General features: G+C 39.0%; 1 protein-coding gene across 5 annotated transcripts in view; it reads left to right on the top strand.

Annotated features, from left to right (window-relative positions):
- PPP3CA (protein phosphatase 3 catalytic subunit alpha) overlaps window positions 1-26,129 on the top strand; it is a 171,401-nt gene that overhangs the window by 122,852 nt on the left and 22,420 nt on the right. For all 5 annotated transcript variants that reach the window (XM_065633818.1, XM_065633816.1, XM_065633815.1 and 2 more), the window contains exons 4-8: window positions 6,394-6,505; window positions 7,323-7,468; window positions 9,334-9,473; window positions 17,180-17,257; window positions 18,806-18,900. In XM_065633818.1, coding sequence (XP_065489890.1) covers window positions 6,394-6,505; window positions 7,323-7,468; window positions 9,334-9,473; window positions 17,180-17,257; window positions 18,806-18,900 — 571 coding nt within the window. The remainder of the gene's footprint in view (window positions 1-6,393; window positions 6,506-7,322; window positions 7,469-9,333; window positions 9,474-17,179; window positions 17,258-18,805; window positions 18,901-26,129) is intronic.

Here is a 26,129-nt window from a genome sequence, read left to right as displayed (position 1 = left end):
TAATATTAAGCTACCGTTTCTCAGTTGTGATAAACATAGTTCATATCTCCTGTAGACTTCGACTGAGCCGAGTTGTATCTGGAAGAGGAGAGCTTTGTCTTCATTTCTGTATATGTTTTTAATATAAGAAATAGAACAAGTGGATTTGCTTTACCTCTCAAGTGCTTGTCTGACAGTTTGCCAAAATCTCCTCCAGGGCTATTACCAATTAAAGACAATAGCAAGCCCTGTAACACAAAGCAAAATAGCTTATGAGTGGGGAATAAGCCCCTTAAAATTCCTCATTTAGCAACCTGCACATACATGTTTAGCAAATTGTATTCTGAATTTAGTTTTTCCCTTCTAGAACAGTGCTTATTCATTGGAAGCAGGACTGGCTTTACCAGCACCAAGGAAATATTTGAGCCGTTGCTTATATTATTCCTTTTTTTATGTAAGGTTCTCAACTCGCTACTTTTTTGGTCACATAACTGGTTTTCCCCACCTGTCACCTTGATTAAATAATGCCTTTGAAAGGAAGGGCGGTTTTCTGTTTCGCAAGTGTGTTTGGATGTAGAGCTATGCGTTCAGGCATGAACTCAGCACAATAAGTAGTGACAAGGAAAGGAAAATGATGAGGAATTCAACTTGTCACGTTGGGGAGGGATGCTTTTGGTGGAAAAGGGGCCCTGGGCACGTTCAGCAGGCACCGGCTCCTGCCAGTGGTTGGTGTTGGAGAAGTCTTGGTGGTAAAGAGTCCTAGCCTGATCTCAGTGCTTATCTCTACCACCTCATTCACACAGTGATCATTATTCCATCCATCTCTTGGCTCTCTTTTCTGTTATGTAGACACCAGACTATTGCAGTTCTGAGGTTTTTCCAAAAGAATTAAGTAGCTGGTCCAAGGTACTAATCATGAGTAATATAAGCTTAAAAAAAAAAAAAAAATCCGTGTGATACCTAGCGTAAAAGTGACACCATTGAGCCCAGACCTAGCTGAGTTCTGGTCGTGGGTGAGATAATCCTTGTCTGTGGGCTACAAAGCATTTGGGATTCTTCTGGATGAAAGGTACTATATAATATAAGCTATTATCATTAAGAACAGAGGAAGAAATTGCATAAGGTAGGTGGAAGGCATTTGATAATGTGGAGGGAAAAAGAGAAAAGTATTTGGATAAGGCACTCAGCAGAAATTACAGCCCTTGCCCCAAGGAGCTTTTGATCTAGGCGCTCAGTCCTTCACCTGTGCTTCATTTTTACCAGAGATAGCCCCGCTGTTTGAAGGGGGGGTGTTTTGTGTCTTTAAAATCAGTTCTAAGCATGGTGTCGCAAGAGGAATTACAGCAGGTAAAACAAAAAATGTCAAAACCATGGATGGGATGAGATGGGATTTCTTGGCACAGACCGAAAACCTTTATCCCATAGCTGCACTCTCTTTTCCATTTGACCTTTTGGCAGAGCCTGAGCATTTCTTCATTTAGAATAACAAATTTCTGCAAGTTGCGATATCTGATACAACACACTTGTTTCCGTGTCTCAGTAACTGATAACGTTTCCCTGTTGTGCTTGTGCACCGTTCCAGGGTTTCGACGCCAGAGGAAAAACCCATCCGTTCTCACTTTCAAACAAGCTTTATGGTCATGGAGAAAAGAAACCCAAATGATCAAAACAGAGGGCTATTCTTAAATCCAAAGAATAGGTAGAGCATAAACGGTTCTGCAGGAATGGGCTGTAAGGAAGAATGACTAATCTCTACCTGAATCTGAAAACTCTCTTTTGAAAGGCAGACATAAATGCCATGCTGTGTAGGGAGGAGCGTGCATCTAGACGGCTTTTCATCAGTGTTGGAAAAATTACAATCAGAGTAAATACCAACTATAATGCATTAATGATATTATGTAAATGAGCTGCTGGAATTATTTTCCTACTCAATCCCACATAAAAACTTACAGGCTTAAATGTCAATTGAATATCATCTGGTACATACTGATGATTTTTGACACAGCAGATAGTTAAAATGTGGAGAATTAAACCAACGCTCAAAATGAACAAAACTGGAGTTGTGTTTGAAGGTTCAAAACATTCATACATATTCATTTCCTCAATGTAAAGACCAGAATTCCAGAAGGAGAAACTGTTTTTGTGGTATTTCTAGCAAGTACAAAGTGAGTTGTTTGGGCTGAGTCTGGAATTTGACCATCAGACCTTGTCTCAATTAAAAAAGCGTCTGGTGTTTGAGATGCTTCTGAACTCAGTGAACTGTTAGAAATTATTAACTGGTCTCTCCCAAGAAAAGAATTGCATATAAATAAATTTGTGTTAGTAAACTGTGGGTGAAGTGAATGCTGGTGAAGCCTTCCATACACTTTCTTAGACTTTATTGGAAGAATAAACACCTTTCAGTTTCTTTTGTTGCTCTAGTGTGTTAATGTTTCCCAATAAACAGCTTGATTTAAAATAGCTTTGGCTGGGCAGGAATAGCGAATTTGATTTTTTTTTTTTTTTTCCCCCTTCATTTCTCAGAGCAAAGAACATCTTAATACCTTAATTATTCTAAATTTCCTTGCCGTTTTCTTCTGTATAACGGTAGCAAATATGTTGCTGTCTTGCAAGAATGTACATCTTGTAACATGTCATTTTTTGCTGACCAGTGCTCCTCAGAGCTCTGAATATTCTGTAATTCAGCAAATTCTGATTATTCTTGTGTATATTAGATTCCCAGACTGGAACATCTGTTTGCGTTGCCTGGTCCTGTGCCAGCTCTTCCAGAGCGAGTCCCCAGCGTGCCAAAAACCCCATTTTGGCACAAGGTCCAACGAGGAGAGCCTGGAGCCAGCACTGGGCTATTTGTTTAGGAAGCACTAGCTGTAAGAATTAGAAGAACATTTAGGAAAAATAATCTTCTAGTCAATTTTTGGTTGAAAAAGAGGTCTGTCCTTTTTGGATATTTTGAGGTCCTTCCAAAGGCTGAAATGGGAGTAATGTGGTCTAAACTCTAGAAAAGACTTTAAGGCAAGTAGCAACATTTTGCAGGTGATTGCTTTTAATAAAATCATCTGGGAGACTAGCTAGAAGAGAAGCTTGCAATAATTGAAGTCTAGAGATGCTAAAGTACCATGCAGGTGTCAAAACAAGATCCCAAAGCAGCCTGGGAATATTCAACAGATGTTTAAAAAAAAAAAAAAAAAACAAACCCACAAGTTGAATTATCAGAATGAGATTCCTGAGCATTTTAGAAACAGCCCAGACCCCGACCACAAGGAAAGGATTCACTGTTGCTCCATGAGAAGTCTATTTCCACAGCAATAGCCTTTTTAGTTTTTAAATATGCAACCTGTATGTACATGAGCACTTGTTCTGGAAACACAAGAACAGGTAAAATAAGAACACGTTGGCAAAAAAGTTGTGGCAGAGCCTGTAAGTTGTCACTGAAGACCTGGTTGATGCGACCTTGTTGTTCCTGTTCCACAGCAGACCATTAAGATGTCATGCTTTATGCCCGAAAGCTGGGGGGGGGAAAAAAAAAAAAGAGTGAAATCCTGGTTGCAATGAAGACACTGCAATTTTTTCTTTCTTTTCAGTAGAGTTCAGAGTTTTCTTTCCCTGTGCTCAAGGCATGGGAGTTCAGAAATGGCAAGAACTTGTGAGTATTTTGGTTACAGATGCGATGCATCTTTATTGTGAAATAAATAGTCATCCCAGTAGTGTGAATGCAGCTACGTTTGTAAAAAGGTAGATGGTTTCCATTGGGATAGTTATTCCATTTTAGAAAGCTGTACCTAGACTAGGTACTGTAATGGTGTAATTATTTCGGTGCAGTTAAATTACTGTGATTTTTATACTTAGGTGAGGTGTGTGTGAGCTACAGAGCGAAGGAGGGAACTTGAGATGTGTGCAAGACGTCTGGGGCTTTTTGTTTTCAGAAGGAGCTGGAATGTCGGACTGTGCAAAGGCTTAAGTTCGGTCTGCGACTACGGAGTTAAATCCCATTTTGAAAATACGTGCCTTTGGCTTACGTGGTGCTTAATTGCACAGACCTTTTATTCCTGGTGGTGAGGCTGCCAGGTTCTCATCAGGAAAACAGCTTGACTAGAGGAGCTGGGAGGTGGGCAGATTACTTCTTTGTTATACACTTATCTGCTATTCCAACAGCTGAAAGATACTAAACACGTAAGCAGTTTGAGGGCTGGTGTGTAAGAAATGTAACCTGTTGGAGTTTGGGTTTTTTGGTGGTATGAAATGGGACGGGCCAAAAATACCTTAGAGATGTCCAGATTGCAAGGTCACTTCTGTACGTTGTACATAAGGCAAAGCAGAGCTGGTGCGCTTTATGTTCTTGATGGAAAAAGTTGGAGGGGGAAAAAAGAGAAAAAGGTATTTTAAAATTTTGCTATTGGGAAGCAGTGTTATCAAATAGTCGAAGGCTGTAAACTCAGATTTTCAACAAGGGCAAATTATCGTAAGTCTTTTGACTCCAGTAAGAATTACGATATACAAAGCCCAGTTAAAAAAAATAAAACCAGAATGTTTGCTTATGATATGTTGTTTGGACATAAGTTTTTTGTATATAAATAACTGTGTAAGTTGAAAAGCTATGAAAAAATGTCACCCTTATATTTGTCATTCAGTTCGCATGGAAGAAAAAATCTGCTAAATAGTTCTTATTTACTATTACGATATTACATCACTGGAATTCTGGACAGAAAATGGATACAATTAGAGGAATTATCTAAACAAAATAAGCCTTTGATATGGTACCACTGAAAACAACACAAAATGTGAATGCTGGGCTTCTGTTATAGCGGCAGGGAGCCACAGAACTTTCTGGACTGCATTGATTCTCTGTTACCTTCTCAGTCTGGTTCCCATGAGCGCTTTGAAGCAAGCACTGAAAAGAGAAAAAAATACATCTACGATAAGCAAATGTAAAGAGATCTGCCTGTAAGCAAGTACCAAATGCCAGAAAGATAAAACTTCAGCTTTGTTTTCTTTGCTTTCCAAATCTGGATGATATTTTAAGTACTTAGTGCTCATTTCAATCTTGCCAAGGCTTTATGAAAATGAAAAATTCAGTTATAAGGGAAATGTAAACCACACCTTTTTTTTTTTTTTAATAAAGCACTTTGTCTGAGCACTAATCATTGTGCTTTTCTAAATTTTAAGGTGCTTTGGCAGGATTAGAAGCTGTGGCGTAACTTAGACACAACTTTAAAAGCCGGAACGTTTTATGCATGGATGGAGGTGTCACGTTAAACTTCTTGTCTCGCAACATTTACATCAAATTTTTGTGTTAACCAGTGAGTTCAAAAAAGTGGAACATTCTCTGCTCTTTTTACCCGGCTCTGGGCCATCTTGAGTAGAAGAACAGAAATTATGGAGTGTAGGCAGAGCATCCAGATGTTTACACGTAACAAATTCAAGACAGGTAGTACTAGTATAAAACTCCTGCTCTTATATAATTATCTATGAATAGTGTGAGGCTTAGCACAAACATAAAAATGTGGCATCCTTTTTCCTGTTGTGTGTGTTTTGGTTTGGTTTTTTCTGTGTAGCAAATGAGAAAGCAGAAACCAATATGTTCAGACCCGATTAACAAAATTCTTCTGCTTCTTCTCTTTATCGAGACGTTCTGAATTGTGGAAGGGAATTCATAGTGTTCAAATTTGGAGGCGTTACATTGACAAAATTGCAGATTTTGCTCTAAGAAGAAACCACGGTTAGGAGTATATTCCTAATTTCCAAGCTATTTACTATTAAGGTAAAGAAGTTTTGTCGACAGAACAAAGGGGAGTATTAGGAGGTAGTTACAAGTGAAAGCGGGGGATTTTTGACACCTTTTATTTCTCGTGCGACAGTTGCGCAGTTTGTGAATATTTAAGAAGGGAAGGGTTGGAGGAGACCTTTTTCAGGCAGTTTTCTAGATGGTTTTGAGAGGCTTGAGCAGAGATTACCCTCTCCAAGTCTTCTTTTTCTATCTTTAAAAACATAGCTGGAAGAAATGTCATCTTACAGAGAAATCTTTCAGGAAGAGAAAAGGCTTTTATAGAGGCTTTTGTAGTAATTTCATTTAATGCAAGAGCTTCCTGGATTTTTTTTTCTCGGTTGTTTGTACGGAACGATGTTAAGCGAGGAAGGAAAAAAGTTCGTGTGAAAACTGCGGGATTCTGGAAGATACCGTATTTCCTGAAGTGTGGGTCAAATTGTTCTAAGGCAACTTTTCCTTAAGCCAGGAAATGCAGATCTTCTGGGGAAATGTTTGCATGTAATGTACGAAGAGAGACGTTTACCTGTTGAATACACTCTACTTTTTTCTTCTGTTTCTTTTTTATTTTTTAGGGTGGTGAAGAGGAACATAGCGGTTGAATTACATAATAATAACGGATTCTGTTTTCCTCTCTTGTTTCTGATTCGCAGTGTGTGCTGTACTTGTGGGCCTTGAAAATCCTTTACCCCAAAACACTGTTTTTACTTCGCGGGAATCATGAATGTAGACATTTAACAGAGTATTTCACATTTAAGCAAGAATGTAAGTCTACTTTATAACCTTTCTCCTCTGGCTTGTTGTAGTTTTTTGTTTTGGGGTGGGTTTTTTTCCTTGCTTTAAGTATAGCATTTTCACATTTACCCTATAAGCTTAAACAACTTGATGTGCTCTTTTTATAACAATTCCTTTCTGTGTTGCAAGAAAGGACACAGTGACACATAAAAGCTTATTAGATATAGACCTTCACCTGTACAATGAAGCTTATTTATTTTCTGTGGCACCGTAAGTCGAAGTTGTTGCTGTAAGTCTGTGTTCCCTTTTTAGCACAGGGGATAAAAGAAATGTTAATTGGCTCAAAGGCTTCATGGTTTACTGAGTTTAATACGCGTATTGGTAAATTAACATTTCAGCTTCATTGTACCACCTCGTCCATTTCATAATGGCATTTCTGCAGATAATTAATTATAAGGGACTGGGATAAATTCTGATTACTTCATAGAGAGCTTTGAGCGATAATGTGGTAGATTGTAAGCATTCAGCAGACTTTTTAAGGCTTGCTGTATAGATTTCATGGCAGACTATAATGGTAGATTAAATTCTTTATTTACTGGTTTTTAGAAAAATACAACAAACTTGGCAGGACTTTTATTAGTTTCACCTCAGAAGCTGAAGAATTTTTCCGGTGGTGACTAACAATAATCCTAAATAATTTCTTTGCATGAAGCAAGAAGCTTTAAGCACAGTCCTCAATGCAAGAGAGAGCAGTGAGAGCAAGGCTGAGATATTAAGTAGCATCCTAATTTCTTTTTGCCTCGTAAATGTTGATGGCGCTTTCTGACACCATCTTAATCTTTAAAAGGTAAAATCAAATATTCAGAACGAGTATATGATGCCTGCATGGATGCCTTTGACTGCCTTCCCTTGGCTGCTCTGATGAACCAACAATTCCTGTGTGTACACGGTGGCTTGTCTCCAGAGATCAACACCTTAGATGACATCAGAAAAGTAAGTCTGAATAGTGCTAATAAGCCTAATAAGTGAACAGGTAATCACCAGCAACTAAAACTTGAAACCTTTTTCACTGCCTGTCTTTCATGTGAGATGCTTGCATGTCATTTCGACATTCCCGTTGATATTATCACCTTTTAAAGGTCTTTTTAAACGGAACATAAATGGAATTGCTCTAATTAGTTGTGTTATATTGAGGTGAGGAAATCGGCAGTATCGGGTAAAACACAGAATGTGTCGCCTTTGTGTTCCTGAAAAAAAATGTGTCAGGTAAATAAGTATTTAGGACTGAATGAGCACATGGCGTTAATTTCTTGTAAGTAATATCTACCAGCACAATGTAAGAACACCATCTGATAGGTCCTTGCACCTTATTAGGCTTTCTGCCCTTTTGCAGAAAAGAGAGAAAAATAGCTCTAGAAAAACCTCACAATACTTAAAACATCCAATAATAAAGCATGGTATGATTGCAGTGAATACAGTCAAAATAACATTATTATTTTAAAAGGAGTCAAGAACTTCATTCTCAGTTGGTCCTACCACGTTATTAATAGTACTGCGCTTGGGTGCCCAGCAAATTGTCTAAGCAAGGCTTAGTAAGGCGGTTCCTGTGTGGTATTCTTGTGTTCTGAGAAGCTGCTTATAAACCCCGTAAAAGTGCAGAGAACAATGTCAAACAGTTTCTCCGTGGAATCCAGTGTTGTTGCGTGTTATCCAGGGTTAACTTTTTCAGGTGTTTTTACTGAATGTAAATTTGTGTTTCTGAGAGAAAGGCTCACTATCTCATTAAGCGAAAATATTGTCTGCCTGAAAATTAGCCGCCTTTGCAACAGTGTAATGGCAAAGTAAAGTCGTGTAGCTCTCAGATTCTAGATTAGGGTCATTAACATGTTCGCTTTTCTTTTTTTTCCCCACTTGCAGGTTTCTTCATCTTTGGCAATCAACAGGAATTCATTTTGTATATTTATGAATTGGTATTTAATTTAAATGAATTATAGTTACAAAAACATTAATTGGTAGAGGGCTGAAATAAGTTAGAAGTGTAGGTATGCTATGAATATTTCATGACAAGGATACAAAGGTAAAATTGTAGAGCTCTCTTATTAAAACTTTGGGTGTCGAAAATATATAAACCCACTTTTTTCTCTCTGATTTTCTTTTTTAAAGAAAGTTTGTTACTTATGTTACTAGATCTTTATTTCATCTTGCTGGTCAGAGTAGAGAGTGTTTTGGACCATGAGCCTGAATCACGCACCCATCTTAACAAGTGGTGGTTTTATATTAAAGGGTTCTTGCCGAGGAGTACTGATTTTTAATGTATCCCTCTTTTGCTATACTGCAGCATGATTCTATATAATTGGAATATTTTAATACCAATAGTCAGGCAGAAAGAGGAGATTTTAGCTGCCTAATTAGGGTTAAGGTTATGAGAGCAACAAGAGTGTCATGGCAAGATGCTGTAATGCAGAGATGTTATCTTGGTACTTAAAGTGCGCCGTGATGTTTGAAAAACCACAAAATACAGAAATACCATTTTCTATCTTGTCCACTGAAATGCTTGCAAAAAAATTTGGAAAAAAAAATATTGCACACAAAAATTCACATAGAACGGGAATCCAGTGTATCTCTTAATTTTTGGTTGTATCCGTTCTTTCTCTTCTTCATCGGTGTTAGCAGGGAGTGTTTTCCTGTTACTCTGAATCTATTGCTTTGACACTGAGAGCAACCTAAAGCTGAAAAATAGGTTGCTTTGGGTCTTCATTTGAGAACTCGTGGAAGGAAAAAACGGTAACTTTGCTTCAGTGTTTCTGTGACACGTAATTGAAAGAAGTTAGTATTTCTTTGTCTCCTATTTTTCTTAGTTAGATCGATTCAAGGAACCACCTGCGTACGGACCTATGTGTGACATCCTGTGGTCGGACCCGCTGGAGGACTTTGGGAACGAGAAGACTCAGGAACACTTTACTCACAACACAGTCAGGGGGTGCTCATACTTCTACAGGTGAATGTTGTTACTTCAAATGGGTTTCTGGATGTGAACTGGGTGGGTTTTTGCAGTAGAGATGTTTGCTTGAAATTCATGGCACTACTTAGATAATTGGACCTTTTTTTTTTCTGCAGGCTTGCCTTGTTTTCGGGTAAATTCGCGTTTGGCTGATTTGTATCTCACTCTCACCCACGACTGGAAAACCCTAAAATGACTTAATTATATTTACCAAACCCTGTGTATTTTGCTTATTTCTGTTCTTGTAAGTTAGGGAATGACTGTGTCACTTTTTAAAAGGGGTAGGTAACTACATTTCCAGTTTGAAAATTAGAACTTAATTTTGAGTGAAAGATGCCAGCATTGGAAAACTCACTACCTATTGCTCTGCAGCATAAGTAAGAATTGTGATTTCCCCACACAGGCACTTTTTTTTTTTCCTCCCAATTTTATCAAACTTTTGTTTATGTTTGAGAATAGTTCTTTCCAAGATATTCAGGATTTGAAATAGCATTGGTTTAATGAGACTTGCTGAGAGCTGAAATGCAGATAAGTGTCCGTAACATTCTTGCAGAAACCTGTACGGGCTTAGATGCAAAGACATCAAGTTTAATTCATTTTTGAAATTATTTCTTTCTGGTGATGTTAGTTAGTAAAATATAAATGAGAATATTCCTGAAAGAAGTGATGGGGGTAGGAGGAGATCTAAAACTAATCTGTGGGCTAGCTTGTGACTATTTAAAGGAGGGTTCCCAGAGTAACAGAACTGGCAAGGAGAGGAGGTTAAATGGCAAAATGAGCAATGTATCTAGTGAAATCTTAATTAAAAGATTAATTTTTGTTCAGGAGAAATGTGAGGATGTTATTGAAGTGTTAGAAGGTGGTTGATCTTTTGAAGGGAATGGTTCTGCTTCAGCCCATGCCGGCGACACGCAAGTCGACGTTTTCCCAACAAAGCTCATCAGAAGTGAGGAATCCAGCTCTTGTCGTTGTCTTAGAAAATCTCACCTTGAACATAGTTGACCCGTTAACTGTTTAGTAACATGTCGAAAGCAAATCAATGGCTTCCACCAGTAACCAGGAGACAGAGCCGCTAGAATCAACCTCCTTGTTGGTAATGTAACAGATGGTTTGACCTGCAGAAATTAGTTTTCCTGGTCCTTTCTTTGAGCTGTAATTGCTGCCCTTTTGTGGGCAAATCGTGCCCCTTCCTTCAGATCGATAACGTCTGGAAGGTGCTCGATAAACGTGTTTGGTCTCGTTATGAAAGGAGGTGTCAAACTGCTGCAAACAACTGATCTGTGCAGAAATGGGCTCGTGACACCGAGGGCTAAAATAATCTAAAATCATTCCTCTTGCTTTCAGCAGCACCAAACCCTGGCACAAGCCTGAGACTCCCAGGCACTGCTCGCTGCAAGCAGTGAGTAATAGCGGTTTCCCCTCATGAACCTCCCTCACAGAAGTGAAGAGCCTTGCAAACACGCCTTCTGCTTAGATACAGGGCTTATTAGGTACTGGAACAACTCTGAGATTTTTTTTTTTAGGTGTTTGTTTCCAGAGCTCTGTTTCTTACAATTATCATAAATCTTCCCTAACATATATATCAGTTTTCTCCTGGAAATGTATCCAACCTAGTCTGTGTCTTGGCGTGTATTCAGAAGAGCACATATTTCAGGGAAAGACGAAATATTTGAAAGATACCTAATTTTCAAGGCATGTGGGAGGGTCATGGAACTGCCTAATGACAAGAGCAGACCACTCGCTTGGAGTCACATTATCTGAGATTATATAAAGGCAAGTGTTACTCTTACAAGAAGTACCTGATTGCTCTTGAAGGTCACAATTGCTTACCCGATGAAAAGCCCTGGCAAAAAGACGGTATCCATCGGTGTGCAACATCTAGTTTTGCTTGACTTTTCTAGATACTAGGAGCAAATTTCCCTGAACAGCCAGCTCGGCTTGTAAAGGAAGGGCTGAAGTATGCAATCTCCTTCAAGAATGTCTGTTGATAGGATGGACTTTGTTTATTCTTCAGTGAATAAAACTCCTTGGTTTCTTCAGTCATTTCCAGAAAGGAAAGTTAAAAGATAGCAGTGGGCAGTTTGAAGGAAGGTCAGGAAGATTTCAGATACACATGTGAGCCAGGGAAATGTTTTCTAGATAATTAAGATCTCTTAATCAATTGCAGGAAAAAACTGTAATAAATAATTTTCATTTTATCAGACCTGTTCAATATAATGGCAGATTTCAAGTGACTTTTCCCTGATTTAAAGTTATTTCCTATAACAAAATGCCGGGAGGAAAATAACAGTGGTGTGGCTGTGTAATTCTGTACATGCAACATGTTAGCTGGACTTTCAAGCTAAATCTTTCAAGTTAAATCTTCTCCATTCAGCCAAAACTCATTTGTGAAATGCTGGGCCATTTATGTGAACTAAATATATATGAGAAAGTGTAAAGGCTGTAGCTTACAGTAGTATGACAAGCTTTTCTTAAGTGATCACTCACGTACAAACTATTGAGTTACAAACTGATCAAGTTGTTCTTCAAGAAACTTCTTTTTGCATAAAAGTTCTTTGAACTGTTATGGGTAGCACTGTAAAATGCCAGATCTTGAAACCACAAACCTAACCTGTCGTTTAGAGACGTAAAGAATAGTCAGCTGAATTTTCAAGGATGCTAAGAGTGAATGCTCAATACGTGCCTTTTGCATCCAGCCTCATTTTGCAGTGCGGATTGTCAAAATTTATGGATCCTTGGAAATAGCAATAGCACAATACCAGAGTGAAAAGTAACTGTGACATTTAAGTATTTTTCAGAAATTTATTGAAGTTCTCTGTACCTTAAAGTGAACGAAGAATAATAGTATTGAGACTTCATTTTCCCTTTCTGAAATTTAAGGTTGTGTGTCCTTCACTGTCATGGTCATGTTTGATCTAATTTCATGGGAAAAAAGTAGAAATAATTAATGGTGTGCTAGTTGTGTAAATTATTTTTCGATTATGAACTAAGTGGAGCTTTTCTTTCACCCTTACTGATAGAAAATAATGTATTCAGGGAATGTTATAAACTAGATGGAATTAATTTGTGCCTAAATGATTGGGTTTTCTTAGTGAGTTTAATATGAGTTCTTGAGGAGAGCTGAGCTTTATAAAGCTTGTTGACTGTTGACTACGTTGTTATATTTAAAAAAAAATGGTTAGCAGTGGCAAGAGTGACTGGTGTTGCAGACCCCTCTGAGAACTTCATGTACCTTGGGCAGCAGTGAAATGGTTCGGCCCTACAGATTCTCTGGGGTAGAATAATAATTTTGGCCCTGCCAGAACATCATTTCAGTGGTTTACTTTACAGCATGTTGAACTTGTGATTATGCAAGGACTAAAGAGATGTCTGCTAAAAGCTTTTGAAGACTGTAGCGTGTTTCACGTCAGGACATGAGGCACAGTTGCATGAATGGTTTTTTTGCAGTAGCAGCATTTTAAACAGATTCCTTTGCCCACTTTTCCTTTCTTCCTTCTCCCAGGCCAGAAGCTTTTCCTGCCCTCACGTTATCTGCCCGGCTGTATTGGTAGAATTGCTTGTGTGCTCCATCAGATCTGGGAATACATCCAATTTTAAAAAGAATGACTCTGCAGAGCGATGTGTGATGGTTTGTTGCCATCCCGTGCAGGTCCCTGCTCTGCAGACAGCACAGCACAGGGCAAGGAAAAGCACGTGCAAGGAGATGTGCTGGGGACAGCAGGAAATAAACCCCTTTTTTATATGTATGTGCAACCTTAGAGAAGCTCTTGGGCTAAATTTAGATGTCCTCTTTTTTTAAAGTAACGTTTACATCTTTGCTTTAATGGTATGATGAAGGATGTGAAAAAAAAATAGATTAAATCCATCCAGTTTTTCCAGTTGTTGGTGGAAGAGCAGTTTGAAAGCATCTGCCTTTTTGGTTCATGTTATCAACGTATTTCTTCTCTTCCAAAACAGCATGGAAGTAAAACAATCCTCAGAACCAGTAAACCTGGGCATGAGGCATTTTAGTGAAAGAAGGATGCCGAAGCAGGGAATATCACAGTCGCATACTCCATGGAGAATAACACCTCTCTAGCTTAGCCGTGGGGTATTTTGTTTTTTTTCCGTGAGTCACCACTCCAGCGTGATTCAGGATGACACATGAAGAGCAGGCAGAAGGCTGGGTCGTTCTGGAAAAGCCTGTTTTTGTTGCGTGGGGGGGTTTCTGTTTGTTTGTTTTCCCTCTTGGCCAACTGCTGTATTTCTGGCTCATCTGAATTGCAGTCTGGGCTCTATAAAGCAGGGCAAGGAGGAGGGTGTTTCTGGGAGGATAGCGATGAGGAGAAACTAGTAGGGAATTTGATTACAAGACGATTATTTTCTTTAGAAAGATTAGAAAAAAAATGCGAGCAGACGACTTTTCTACAAAAGCTCGTTTCTGAGAACTTTAGCTATAATATCTGTTGGCATTTTGCAAGAGCTCCTGCTGTTTACCTGGAGGGCATGTATTTTTGAGGAATATTGTTTAATACGAAACTGCATTTGAGCAGGAGCAAACTGATGTTAAGAAGCGCTGGAAATTTGAGCCCGTATTTATGGTCAAAACTGATATAGCATCTGTGATAGCCGCATACAGTGAAAATTTTGCTTCTTCTCAGCCTCCGGCTCAACAAGTAGCTAAAGAGCAATGTCTGAGACTTGCTTTCCCTTTTTCAAAATAAAATATCCAGATAAAATATCCTGTTGTGGCCCAGGTAATACGGGTACATGCTCATTACAGTTACCATGCTATTCACTTAGAAGAAAAGATGGTAGCCAGATATTTTGATTTGGGGGTTTTCTTTGCATGGATCACTATGTGATATCTCTGCTTTTCTAGGTGTGGGCCCTGTAGGATCTGAAAGAGAGACAAATTCTGCTAGTCGAAGTCTATTTTCCGTGGATTTATGAAGAATAAGATAATTAAGGAGAAGAAAAAAAACTTTTGTACTTTGAAATGGAAAGCAGAGCCTATCATGTCTATTGAGGAGCATTTTTTACCATTTCATTATGTCTTCTTTAAAAGCAGTACTTAACACTGGATGAAAAGAATACTATGGGAAAAAAAAGTAATAGGCTAGACATTTTGAGCAGATGCACTGATAATGAACATAATCAACTGTCTATCAGATTTTTCAGTATAGACCCCAGTTTTCAGAAGTTAATGTAAAAATTTCTAAACAAAATGTACCATAAGTCTACATTTAGTCACAATTAATTATGAAAAGAAATGTATGCAAATTAGTTCTCATTTGCCAGTGGTTTGAATGGCAGCCTGTCAGCATTTGAGATCACTGCAGTTGCCAGAATGATTCCCCACATAATTTGGGAATTGAAATTATTTTAAAATGGCAATCTTTTTAGACAATTCCAAATACCAAACCTGCAACTGAGAATATCTGCTGGATGGGTCAAGTCCAAAACCAGCATGTACCATTCTGGTGGGTTTGTAGCCTCAAGCTGCAAATGACATTTCAGCTTCAGAATATCCAGGGCGGTTGGAAGCGAGCAGTTGTGTTTCTCTTGGAATAAACCGAAGGAAGATGGTGCGTTAGATTTTTGCGTTATTTTTTTTTCCCCATGAGTTTTCATGCATGAAGTTAGAAACTGATGGGGCTATTAAATGATTGCAAGTGGGCTCTGAGGGTGATCAATGAAGTAATGACTGGGGCAGCAGGTCTTTGTATAATATTTAGTTGATTTTTTTTTTTTTTTAACTCGATGGCATTAGCACCAGCTTTTAATTAAGTATTTTGCATAACGGTGTTACTGTGTGACTGCATCTTGCCCCTAAGGTACTGCAAAACAGTGTGCTCTTGCCAGGGTCTTTCATAATACGTACAGTCCTGTAAGATAATACCTCCGTGTGACTTATGCACGGAGATTCGGAGGGTCTGCAGGTTTGTTTGTGTTATTTACAGGCACGCTGCGAGCCCATCGTGCTGCAGAACCAGCACACAAGTGATCACGGAGGTGCTTTAGTGTCTTCCCCAGCATCTTGTATTTCCTCGTTCAAACCTTTGTGGCTGTTTTGTTGTTTGAACTGTGGGAGAGTTGAATTGATAGTGGTAAATAAACACGGTGAATGGATGTTCGTGCAGGGTCTATTTTGATTTTTCTCCAACCGCGAGGTGACGTTTCAGAGCTACTATGTGACGTGTACGCCAGTTTTGAGGTTTTTTTGAGCAGCGGTTTTGGTTGTTGCCCTCCAGTTTGCCCAGCAATGAGAAGAGGGAATTATAACATCTACGTGTCACATCCTGGGCCTCAAATCCAGGAAAACCTGTCTCCTGGTGCCGGTCTCAGGTGAGATGCTGCTCTGGGGCAGGTGCACTCAGCCCAGCTCTCCCCTGTGCCAGCCGAACAATTGCTTGGTTTCAGGAGTGGGGAATAAATCTGGCTAAGGCGAAACAAATGTATAGGGCTGACATGAAGAGAGAGGAAAGGGAAATGCTATAGGTGTCATCTGAATAAAGACTCTTTCCCTCCCCTTGATGTTTTTAAGGGGCCTGGTAAGGTTTTACCAGATCTGCAAAGTCTGTCTTTATTCCAGCACCATTCTTCCTTTACCCTCTTTCATGCATGTTCTTTGGCCTGTTTTGTTCTTGCTGCAGTTGTCTTTTGATGGGGGAAATGAGGAAGTTTTGGCTTTAATGAGCTGTATGTTAAATTGCTAATGATGAGAGAAGTTTTGCTTCCTGTTTTAAAGTGATAGTTGTCCTTGAATACAGGCATGGAGAGTCATCGTGGTTTAAATGCAAGAAGAAAACCATCATTAAGGGCAAGGGGGGGGACGGGCAGGGGGACCAACTAAACCACGACCACTTACTTTCAAAAGTAACATTTATCTAGGTATAATTTTAAATCACTTTTCTCTGAAAACTCAATATTTCACACTTGTGCTGTCAAAACTGCATTCAGGTTATGCCATGTTTTGGTTTTCTTTGATGTGGTTTCCATACGTGTTCAGTGTCTCAAGCAGCAAGAATGGTTTTCATGGTGCTGGGGGTGTAGGGAAGGGCTCCCTTGTTCTCCTTGAAAGCAACGCTATCCATGTGCAGTGAAATATATGACAGAAATTCCTCTAGCGTCTTCCTCTTTCACCAGTTTTGGTTTCATTCATACAGTAGAACATGTCTTGGAAAGATGTATTCTCGATGGGCACATTTTTGGCATTTTGGAAGTCACAGAATTTACATTTTAAGTTTCCAAGGGAAAGATAATTCTTCTTTATCAAGGAGATGAAGTTCAGAAGGTCAAACGTCTCCAGTTTGGTTTCTTCTGCCTTTCTCCCTCTCTTTCCCCACACCACTTTCTTATCTGGTGACCATAAGCAGCCTGTGCATACTGTAGTTTTCTGTTGCAGGCAACCATTGTATCACACTTTTCTTTTTCTAAGTACATTGAATCTTCAAGTATAATAAAAGAAATTTATTTCTGACAGGCAGTAAGGTGATTGTTGTTATGTAATGAATCGCAACTTTCCAGCCTTCCTCTCCACACAGCTATGGGGTGGGAGAAAACAAAAGATGCTGCTGCTGGTGTTGTCTCTCCTGAAATCTGCCTGCAGAGCAGGGGCTGATTTCATGAATGATGCATATGGGGTGAAACCTTTTTTGATGGCTGGAGCTAAATGCGCTTCTGACAATGCCGTAACAGGTGCTATTATTTTCTTCCAACAGTTACCCTGCTGTGTGTGAATTCCTACAGCACAATAACTTGTTATCTATACTCCGAGCTCATGAAGCCCAAGATGCTGGGTAAGTATGTGTGGAGAGGGGCCACTAATAACATGTAATGGCTCAGCATTGTTAAACAGAGCAGGGGAAGAAAGAACAACTGAGTGAGAATGACCTGGAAATCTTAAGTTGCAACAACTCTCGCTTTTTATTAATATTATAAAAACATACATTGGCATTAGAACATCTTTTGCATGATTATTACAGGAGTTGCAGGACTTCATGAATCCTTATCTATCCCATTTTGTGATTCTAAGTGGCATAAAATGACCAAAAGTGATTTGGATGCCAAACGTGGGAGGGGAAACAAATTCAGCTCAGCAAAAGATGTTTTGCAAATGTGCCTGAGACTTCTGACACACTGATTGACATGATGCTTTGGAAGTGATCGGGCTCAGAAGGCCAGAACTGTCATCCCTTAAGTGTTTCACACTTCCCTGAAACTTCTGGGCCTACTGGTTTTGTGCTTTACCAAGAAAATAAACTTGTGGGACTCAATAGCCAAAAATTATTTTATGTGGGAGTATCAACAATGAATATAAGGAGTTTATTAAGACACCGCGTGCAAAAAGAATCCAGTTCAAGCACTTTGTGGTGTCGATGGTTCCCTCGTGAAACTGTTGCCGGTTTAAAGATAGAATTTTTTTTATGCTGCTTGGAAAAAAAATATAAAATATTATCTATTAATTGAAATGTACCGTACTTGTGAGATTTTAATGAAGGATTGGGATGTGAATAAATAGCTTTGCATATCTTTCATAAATTATTAATGTGTTTATTTGGAGGTAGAAACTTTACCCAACCTGAATAGTAATAAAAGATAAAGTAGCAGGATTGTAGGAATGAAGTCGATATTCACTATGCATGTAAAAAGCTATTCTGAATGTTTGAATTACCACATACTTAAAAAGCTCAATGCAATTAAAAGCAAGTTATTACTCTGCCAAAAATAACTGGCATGAAATACCCAAGGGTAATGAGATTTCATTTTTATTGTATTGCTTTGCAATAAAGGGTGAAAAATAAAGTTTTGTAGAAGGCATTGCGTTGCAACTGTACAATGGTTTCAGTAAAACTCTTGTGGATATTTGCCAAATTCTTCAGACTGAAGCGACAGTACTTGGTGTTACTTGTGTCTTAGTAAGACAAAAGTACTATTTGGTTGGTTTGCTTCCAATTACTTTGCAAGTTTAATGCTTGATTGATTACAAGTTAGTCCAATAAGCTCTTTGTTTTTCATAAGGCAGCAAGGTTAGGTAATGAAGACACGCAAGCATTAATAAACTGGCTAATAGACTGGGTGAGATCAGGCGCAGCACTGAGAACAGCAGACCCCCCGTTTCCCCTCCATTTCTCATACTTCGCACCTCCCCTGGTGCATCCCGGATGGATGTCATGGATAAGCCTGCAGGAAATATATTTTTGCATGGCTTTAAAAAGCGTATATGCCTGTTTTTCTGTCTTGGCATTTGTGAAAACCAGTGCAGTGAGGTACTAGGATGTTTTGTGCTACATTTGGTCAGCAACAAATAACACATACAATAATTAGTACCTTCTCTTTCCTTTTAGGTATCGTATGTACAGGAAAAGCCAAACAACAGGCTTCCCTTCACTAATCACAATTTTTTCAGCACCAAACTATCTAGATGTATACAATAACAAAGGTAAGAATTTCATTCCTCTTAATATAAAGTAGACTGTACTTCTCTTTACCCAGATATATTACATTGGTTTTCTTTTTCCACTCCTTTATTTATCACTTCATGCCCATTTTCTTTATTTATTAGTTCATGCCCATTCCATTTATTACATAATACAAATCTAATTAAATTTATTGCAGGCAGAGGTATGCCTCTGAACATAACTGGAGATTCTAATATGCCCTAGGATATTTCTGTATTTTTACTGCAAGTTATTAAGTAACTGTTACACCGAAAGAAAAACTGAAAACAAATTTATTAACTAAGAAAAGTATATTAAGAAATGCTGTGGTTGAGATATTCGGAGCCCAGTGTTCCTTATAATTGAGTACTTGTCCCTTTGCTGCTTTCCAATATAATAAATGGAGTTTGCATTTGTCTGGCCAGCCAACAAACTTTGACAGATCATCAGTGGATAAAGCATGGGATAGATGTTGTCTGAGTCCCTGGTTTAGGTTTTTTTTAATCACTTGAAAACTATTATATAGAACATGAAATAACATTAGCCAAAAAAAAAAGTCCGTGCACAAATGAGCAGTCACTGGTTCACTTCATAAAGACTCCGCTGAATACACGTGTTCGCAGCTCCTCTGAGTTTATTAGTTTATTGCATTCCCCAAAATCTCCTCTAATGAACTGGAAAAAAAGTCATATTTCTAAAAATAAAGCATTCTAATAAACCTGTCTTCCTATATTTTGAAATAAGCAGTAACATTTACTATTTCCTGTTCCCAGTGAAGTTATTTGTCTTCCTCTGTGAGGAAAAACAAAATAATTTTTTTTCTCAATGATATTATTGAAAGTAGTTCCATTGCAAAGAGATCAGTCTTTCTTGAGAAGAGATGTTTTTAATTTGGATGCTTGCCTGCAAAGGAAGTAAGCAATTTTTTTTTTTTTTCTAACTTCCAAAAGAAAGCTTCTTCAGGCATCATTTTAAATTATAAAACTTATAATATACAAGCCGTTACGCCATGAACTGTGTGCAAGGGAAGGAAACACTTCACTGTTAGATAATGAGGTTTGTACCCGTCGGTGTTCTCGATATGTATGTTAACTTGTGGAAGAATTAATAAAGCATTCTGCAAAAAATGTACCAGCAGGGCTGTCAGGAGCTATTTTTGTAAAAGTAAATAGTACAGGGACTCTGTTAGCAACCCAGAAAGCGCAGGATGAGACAAGGAACGTGTTCATTTTCTTGGCAGCATTGTTACTGTTGGTGGAAAAGTGTGTTTATTGTCCAAGTTGGCAGCTTTGGGTAGAAGGCAGCCCGGTGATGGGTCCGTACGAGTAAGGTGACAGAAAGTGTCCACTTTTTATTTCTTAATATGATACATGGAGCTGGTTCCGTGTACATGAAAGCAGTGGCTGAACAATGTGAGATTTTTGTCATGGAGGCAAATGTTAAATGCAAAGCAATGATTTATAATATTAAAAATCTTGAATTTGAAACCACGAAGTTTGGGTGGTGAAGAGCAGTGCCTTTCCATCGTCTCCATTTCAGAGGAGAGGGACATCTCTCGTGTTCCAGGATGCTCCGCTGTGGCAAGCGGGTCTTAAAATTGGTGGAAAGCCTGTACTGGTGAAAAGCTGTAGGGGTCAGTTGCTGAGAGGGGCTGGTTACATGCGGTCACAGCCCAAGTTTGGGTCTGCTGCTGGCAATACCTGCTCGAGTGGGCTCAGGTGAACCAGCAGTGGTGCGAGATCGGCACCCGTGTGCCCTTCTTTAATGTCTGACTCGTAAATTTAGAGGGTGACCTTTAGCAGGTTTGTAACGAATGTCCGTTGGGTTTAACTACCTCCTCCTCTCTCATTAGAAGTTTTGACGTGTTATTTCATGATTGCGCCGGCTCTTGGCGTTTGAAGGACGTCATGCATGGTTTTTCATGCTGCATTGCTCCTGCTTCTTCAGCCGGATGGCGTTTGGGTGCTTGCTTCCCCTTCAAGAAAGAAAAACACCATCATCCTCAATCAGTCCAAAACATGCCTACTTGTTGGCTTCCTTGTCTTGTAGCAAATGAATTAACTAAGAACACAGAGCTTCTGACTGATTTCAGGAGGCGAAGGAAAGCTTTTCCATACAGAGATGTTCCAGGGCTGTTGCTCTAGCTGACTCATTGGGCACTGGTGCAGAACCTCATTATTGATTTTTACAGTTCATTTGGGGTTTTGGTCACTGTCAGTCCTTGGAAAAGGAGTTACTCTCCTATTAGTAAGTGCCTTCCTTTCTAGCGTGCATTCTTAGTATGTTTTCAGTTGTCACCCAGCTAACAAAGTCACCCTAAATAAACTCCTGAGAGGCTCCATCTCCCTTCTGCCATTAGGAGGCTCCAGTCAGGGGTGCCCTGTGTATCAGTAGTTAATGGAGACAGATACGCTTTCAGGAGGTGATTCAGAGAGTCAGAAACTGCCTACATAGAGGGAGCCTAGCGTCCCTCCCCTTTCCAAGACTGTTCTTCTTCATTATTTTTTGTAACAGCTTCCATATTCATCATAATGGAGAGCATTGGCAAAGGGGAAGAATTTATACATACTTTTTTTGGCAACTTCTGAGCTTCTGTTCAGTGTTTTCATAGGTTTTTTCAAACAATTGTGCTCTCATTTCTATTATTAAAAGGCATAAAGAAGAAGATACTTTATTATTAAAACTTATCACAGGAAATGCGGATGCATTGATGATTTTCTAAGGCTCCTTCTGGAGAGGTTTGAAGCTCCTCATGCAAGAAGATAAATGTTAATTGGATTGCGATAGTTACGTGTGAGTTCATTGCCTCAGAGGAGGGCTGTACTGATCAAGAACCTCTGAGAAAGTTGTGTAAGTAAGTACAGGTTTACTCCTGGATTCCAGGGTGCCCATCACCAGGAGAAATTCTCCATAGCAACAGAGTAAGAGGGTGCCAAAACTTACTGTATTGTATGGTCTTCTAGCCTTGTACCATGTCTAAACTTTCATTCCCACATTTCATATTTTGAATACCTTAATTAGAACTTGCTGTAATGCCGTTTGTGCCACAAAAAAACCCACAGAAGTTTACAGAGGCAGGCAATTTATTTGTGAATCGTTGGCAATATTTCATATTTTAGTGTCTGGCTGTCACTTTGGTAAGTGCATGCTTTTTGGTTGAGTGAACAATTTTAACTAGCTGTCTAAAGACAGACTTATCTTTTGAACATTTTTAAAAGATTAGGTTTCGTGGTGGTGAGATAACCAGCAGAGAATCCGAGGCTATCAAAAAAAATAACGTGATGTCTCTTCCAAGATGCTGGGATGTACATGTGGTGTTGCTGAAAGGAAAAGCAGATGATGAAGGAAAGAAATACAGAAATTATGCAGGGGAGTTTGGGGTACTAGAAAAATCAAAACCAACTGTACATCCCTGTGCTTGTCAACATATCAAATAAGTAATATATCAATGAAGCGTGTATGAAGTATTAGCATGGGGCATACCATAGATACATGTCAAGAAATGCGCCCCATCCAAATGGATGAAACAGGAAAATTATTTTCATATTGGAAAAAGGCAGGTAATGCACCTGGAAGACAAGGATGATCTTGGAGAAATAACAGCGATAGAAAAGCGGTGTAACCTTCTGTTTGCCCTGTCAGTTTTCTTTAACGCTCTATCTCTGCCTTTGTGGTGAGGCCTTGTCATGGAAACAAAAGCTTTGAAGGAGGAGCTGTCAGAGAACCTGGGCCATCTCGTTGCCCATGTAGAGGAGTTTGCCAGAAGTGATTTTTGCAGTCTGTTGACAAAATCTTGAATGCTATTGCACTGTTTCTTTGAAAGATTCAGTTGCACGTGTGAAATAAAAATATTCAGTAAGGGAAGATTTTTCCCAACTCCAGTTAGCCCCACTTCTGTACTGGAGTATTTACATCACTACCTCGTATAGTAACTCATTTTTCCCTTTGATAATGTTTAAACTCCTTAAGCATTTTACTAACCCTTATCCCTGACCTGTCTTGGGCAGAAAACGCTGTGGTTACTTAGCAACTCTGCTGGAGGAGAAAGCACTGTTCCCAGTTGCACAGTTAATGCTGAAGTTAATTTGGCATTAAATCAGAAAATGAAATTCTTTCTTAGGTAAGAAGAATTTGAGAGACCTTTCACTGCATTTGTTTTCTAAATGCAGGATGAGTTTTCTGAAAAAAATGCAGGAAAATTAGTTAACTTGTTTGCTAAAATTATTTTGAGGTGGTTTATCTAAAAACATGTAACTTGATTCTGGGCTAGTATTTCTACCATGCTCATTATTTTCCTCCTCTGATGGAAATGTCCTCGATTAATTTATACTGAAAAATGATTCAGCAGATCTTGAAGCAGGATACGTAACATCTTAGGGTAATTCTGCTCAGTCACATTACTTAAGGCAGCTCTCAACATACAGGCTTTTAAAGCGCTGTTTGAGATACCAGAGGGATCTGAGACACCCATTTAGCTGTGACAGGTGCGACACAGGAGAACAGGGGTGCTCTAGGCTCATCTTTAAGAGAGGGGGATCAAGGAGATGCCCCAGGAGGTCTCAGATGGCACTGGGTGCTTATATTTGACCCTGAGACAGATAGAAGAGCTGTTGTCTCCATTTCGAGCTGAAGGAAGGAGGTTTCTTACCTGCACGTTTTTCACCACCCGCATTTCCAGCCTTAGCTACCGATGTTAAATGCTTAAAGCTAAACAGTGCGAATGCCCTTTGCCTGCTGCATTAGTGTTTCATTTCACTCTAATGTGATTTAAGCATCCGATATCTCAGTTTACTAGCATTGGAAAGAAATATAATGTCATTTGGGATATCTGCACATCTTCACTTTACAAAACATTAGCTTCTAAAACTCATTTACAACAGCAAGTACCAAAATCGGGTTAAAATGTGTGTGGCTGTTAAGAATAATAAAATAAGATTCTTGCTCTGGTTGGTGATTATACAGGATGAAACTGTGACTGGTGGCGCTTGGTCTGCCAGCATCTGAGTACAGGTTTGGAAAGAAAAATGTATGGTTTGCGGCCTGGAATAATGAGCAACTGAACTCGGAGATGTTGGAAAGCGTCAGGTTTTCTTCAGCTGTGGGTTTCATAACCAAAGGAACCCGTCGTGCTTTCTTCCGTGTCCTCCATCGGTGGCCACATGGCCTTTAGTCTTTTAATCTTCAGAGGGTTCCTGCTCCTTCAGGGCGGCTGGGGCCTCCTGCAGCTGCGTAGGCCTCGAGTTAATGCGGACTAAGACATGAAGCAGAGGTGAAACCCCCAAACCTTTTCTGAGCCAATAGAGAGGAATAAAAGAGCTACGGCTGAAAGAAAGCAAAGGGCCAGAAAAGCTCAGGGAAACTCCTGCTGTTATCTGAGAAGTATTTGCTTTTTGATCTGGGTGAAGTCTCTTCTGCCTACTGAGCAGTAGTCAGGACTCCCCAGTTTTAACACAAGCCAGTTTAATGTTAAATATAATCTTCATTAGTTACCTAATCAAAATATTTTGTGTACATTGTACTTGTAAATTAAAGATTTTTAATTAAAAATTCAGAAAAGTATTTGTGATGTTGGTAACTATCCTATTTTATTCTTTTAAGAGTAGGGTTATTGTAGAAGAGTTCCGTCTCTGTTATTACGCTGCTCTATTGTATAGTGTCATTTTTCTTCAAGTGACTTTTGAAGTCATTTGTGGGGGAGAGCTGTAAGATCATTTACAGAGGAAAATAGTTTTAAAAATAGCGTTATCAGAATTTGCTTTCGTAAGATATTCAGGTATATAAATTAGTAAGGTAGTGCGAAGACTTTTTTCCAGTAATCTCACAATAAATTATTTAAAACAAACCAAAATCACACAACAACAACAACAAGAAGCACTAAAGGCATTTAAATTTAATTTTATATTTTCCAACTGTTCTGCTGATGGTTCAGGCTTTTTCAAAGGCCAGTTTTAAAAGTTCCTTGTAAAAATGATTGATTCAACTTTCACAGGATTTAGAAGTAGACTTAATGGATAAATTGAAGAAATAGTGGTAATGGGAACTACCTCAGCTCACCAAGATGATGAAGTTGAAGTTTTAGTCCTTCTCAATGAATCTTCACAACCATTAAGTGGTCCTTTTTGTGTGGTTTTGACTCATTTTTGCTGTAAAGCCACAAACTATTTGTTTTTATTACACAATTATGTCACTCTAATAGAAGGAGAATGGATTTTGATCTGCCGTGTGTAATCTCAGCCAAAAAGTGCTGGAAGTATTAAAAGCATCAACACTAGTTTTCTCATTTTTGCTAATAGCAGTATGAAGCCATTTTTATTTTACTGAGCAGCAGAATGGCTGCCAGCCGTCAGACGAGGATGGGCAAGAGTCAGATGTTGTTTATTTAAATGGAAGGTGCCTGGCTGGCAAAAGTTGACGTAAATGTTAGCGAGCAATTTTCTGGGTGTATCAGTGAGGAGGCTTCAGAAACTCGCAGGTCACTCTGGACTCTCTCATCAGCCACCAAATGGAAGACGTTTACCAACCCGTTACATTTTTGTAGGAAACAACAATGTAGTCCATCAAAAAAAGGTTCTTGTCTGATTGACGTACACTTTAGTCAATGGAAGGAGATGAATAATTAGAAGAAATTGTTCACCCCCTTTAGCCACCGTTGCAATTTTCTACGGTGCTGTGGCGTATTGGGTTGTGTGGCTTCATGTAACTTTTCACTGCACTGGGCCTGGGTACATCTACGGTCTCTTCTAGAAATAGTTGTTTCTTACTGATACGCTTTGTAATACTTCGATTTACTTTTTTCTATTAATGTTGCAAAAACAGGTTAAAGTTAATCAGATCCTGTTTCAGATATGAACGGGATGTCCGTTAGCACTGAACGTGGTGCTTTAAAAAGTGGCAATGGCATAAATATCTATATTTCTGTCCATTAGCAAATGTAGCCTTTGTGTGTGTGGTGACAAGAATGTTAAAAATTTTAAATGGTGCAAGACAAATCGTTTTATTATTTATTTATACTATTGGGAGCACAGTCTCATGTGCCTAGAGTTTGAAAAACATGAGAAGTATCATCTGTTGCACCATACTAAGAATGAAATGTGTTGAAAATTTTCATTGGAAGAGCAGCATTCAAACTCTGAGTGATAAATGCTTTTCTTTGTTATCTCCAAAGTGTGGCTGTGAGGAGCTCGGGTAACTGTGTGAAATGGGTGTCTGTGGACACTCCACCTTGTTCCCT

This window comes from Caloenas nicobarica, chromosome 4, assembly GCF_036013445.1.
Source record: "Caloenas nicobarica isolate bCalNic1 chromosome 4, bCalNic1.hap1, whole genome shotgun sequence".
Taxonomy (NCBI): domain Eukaryota; kingdom Metazoa; phylum Chordata; class Aves; order Columbiformes; family Columbidae; genus Caloenas; species Caloenas nicobarica.
This window is presented reverse-complemented; position numbering and strand designations above follow the sequence as displayed.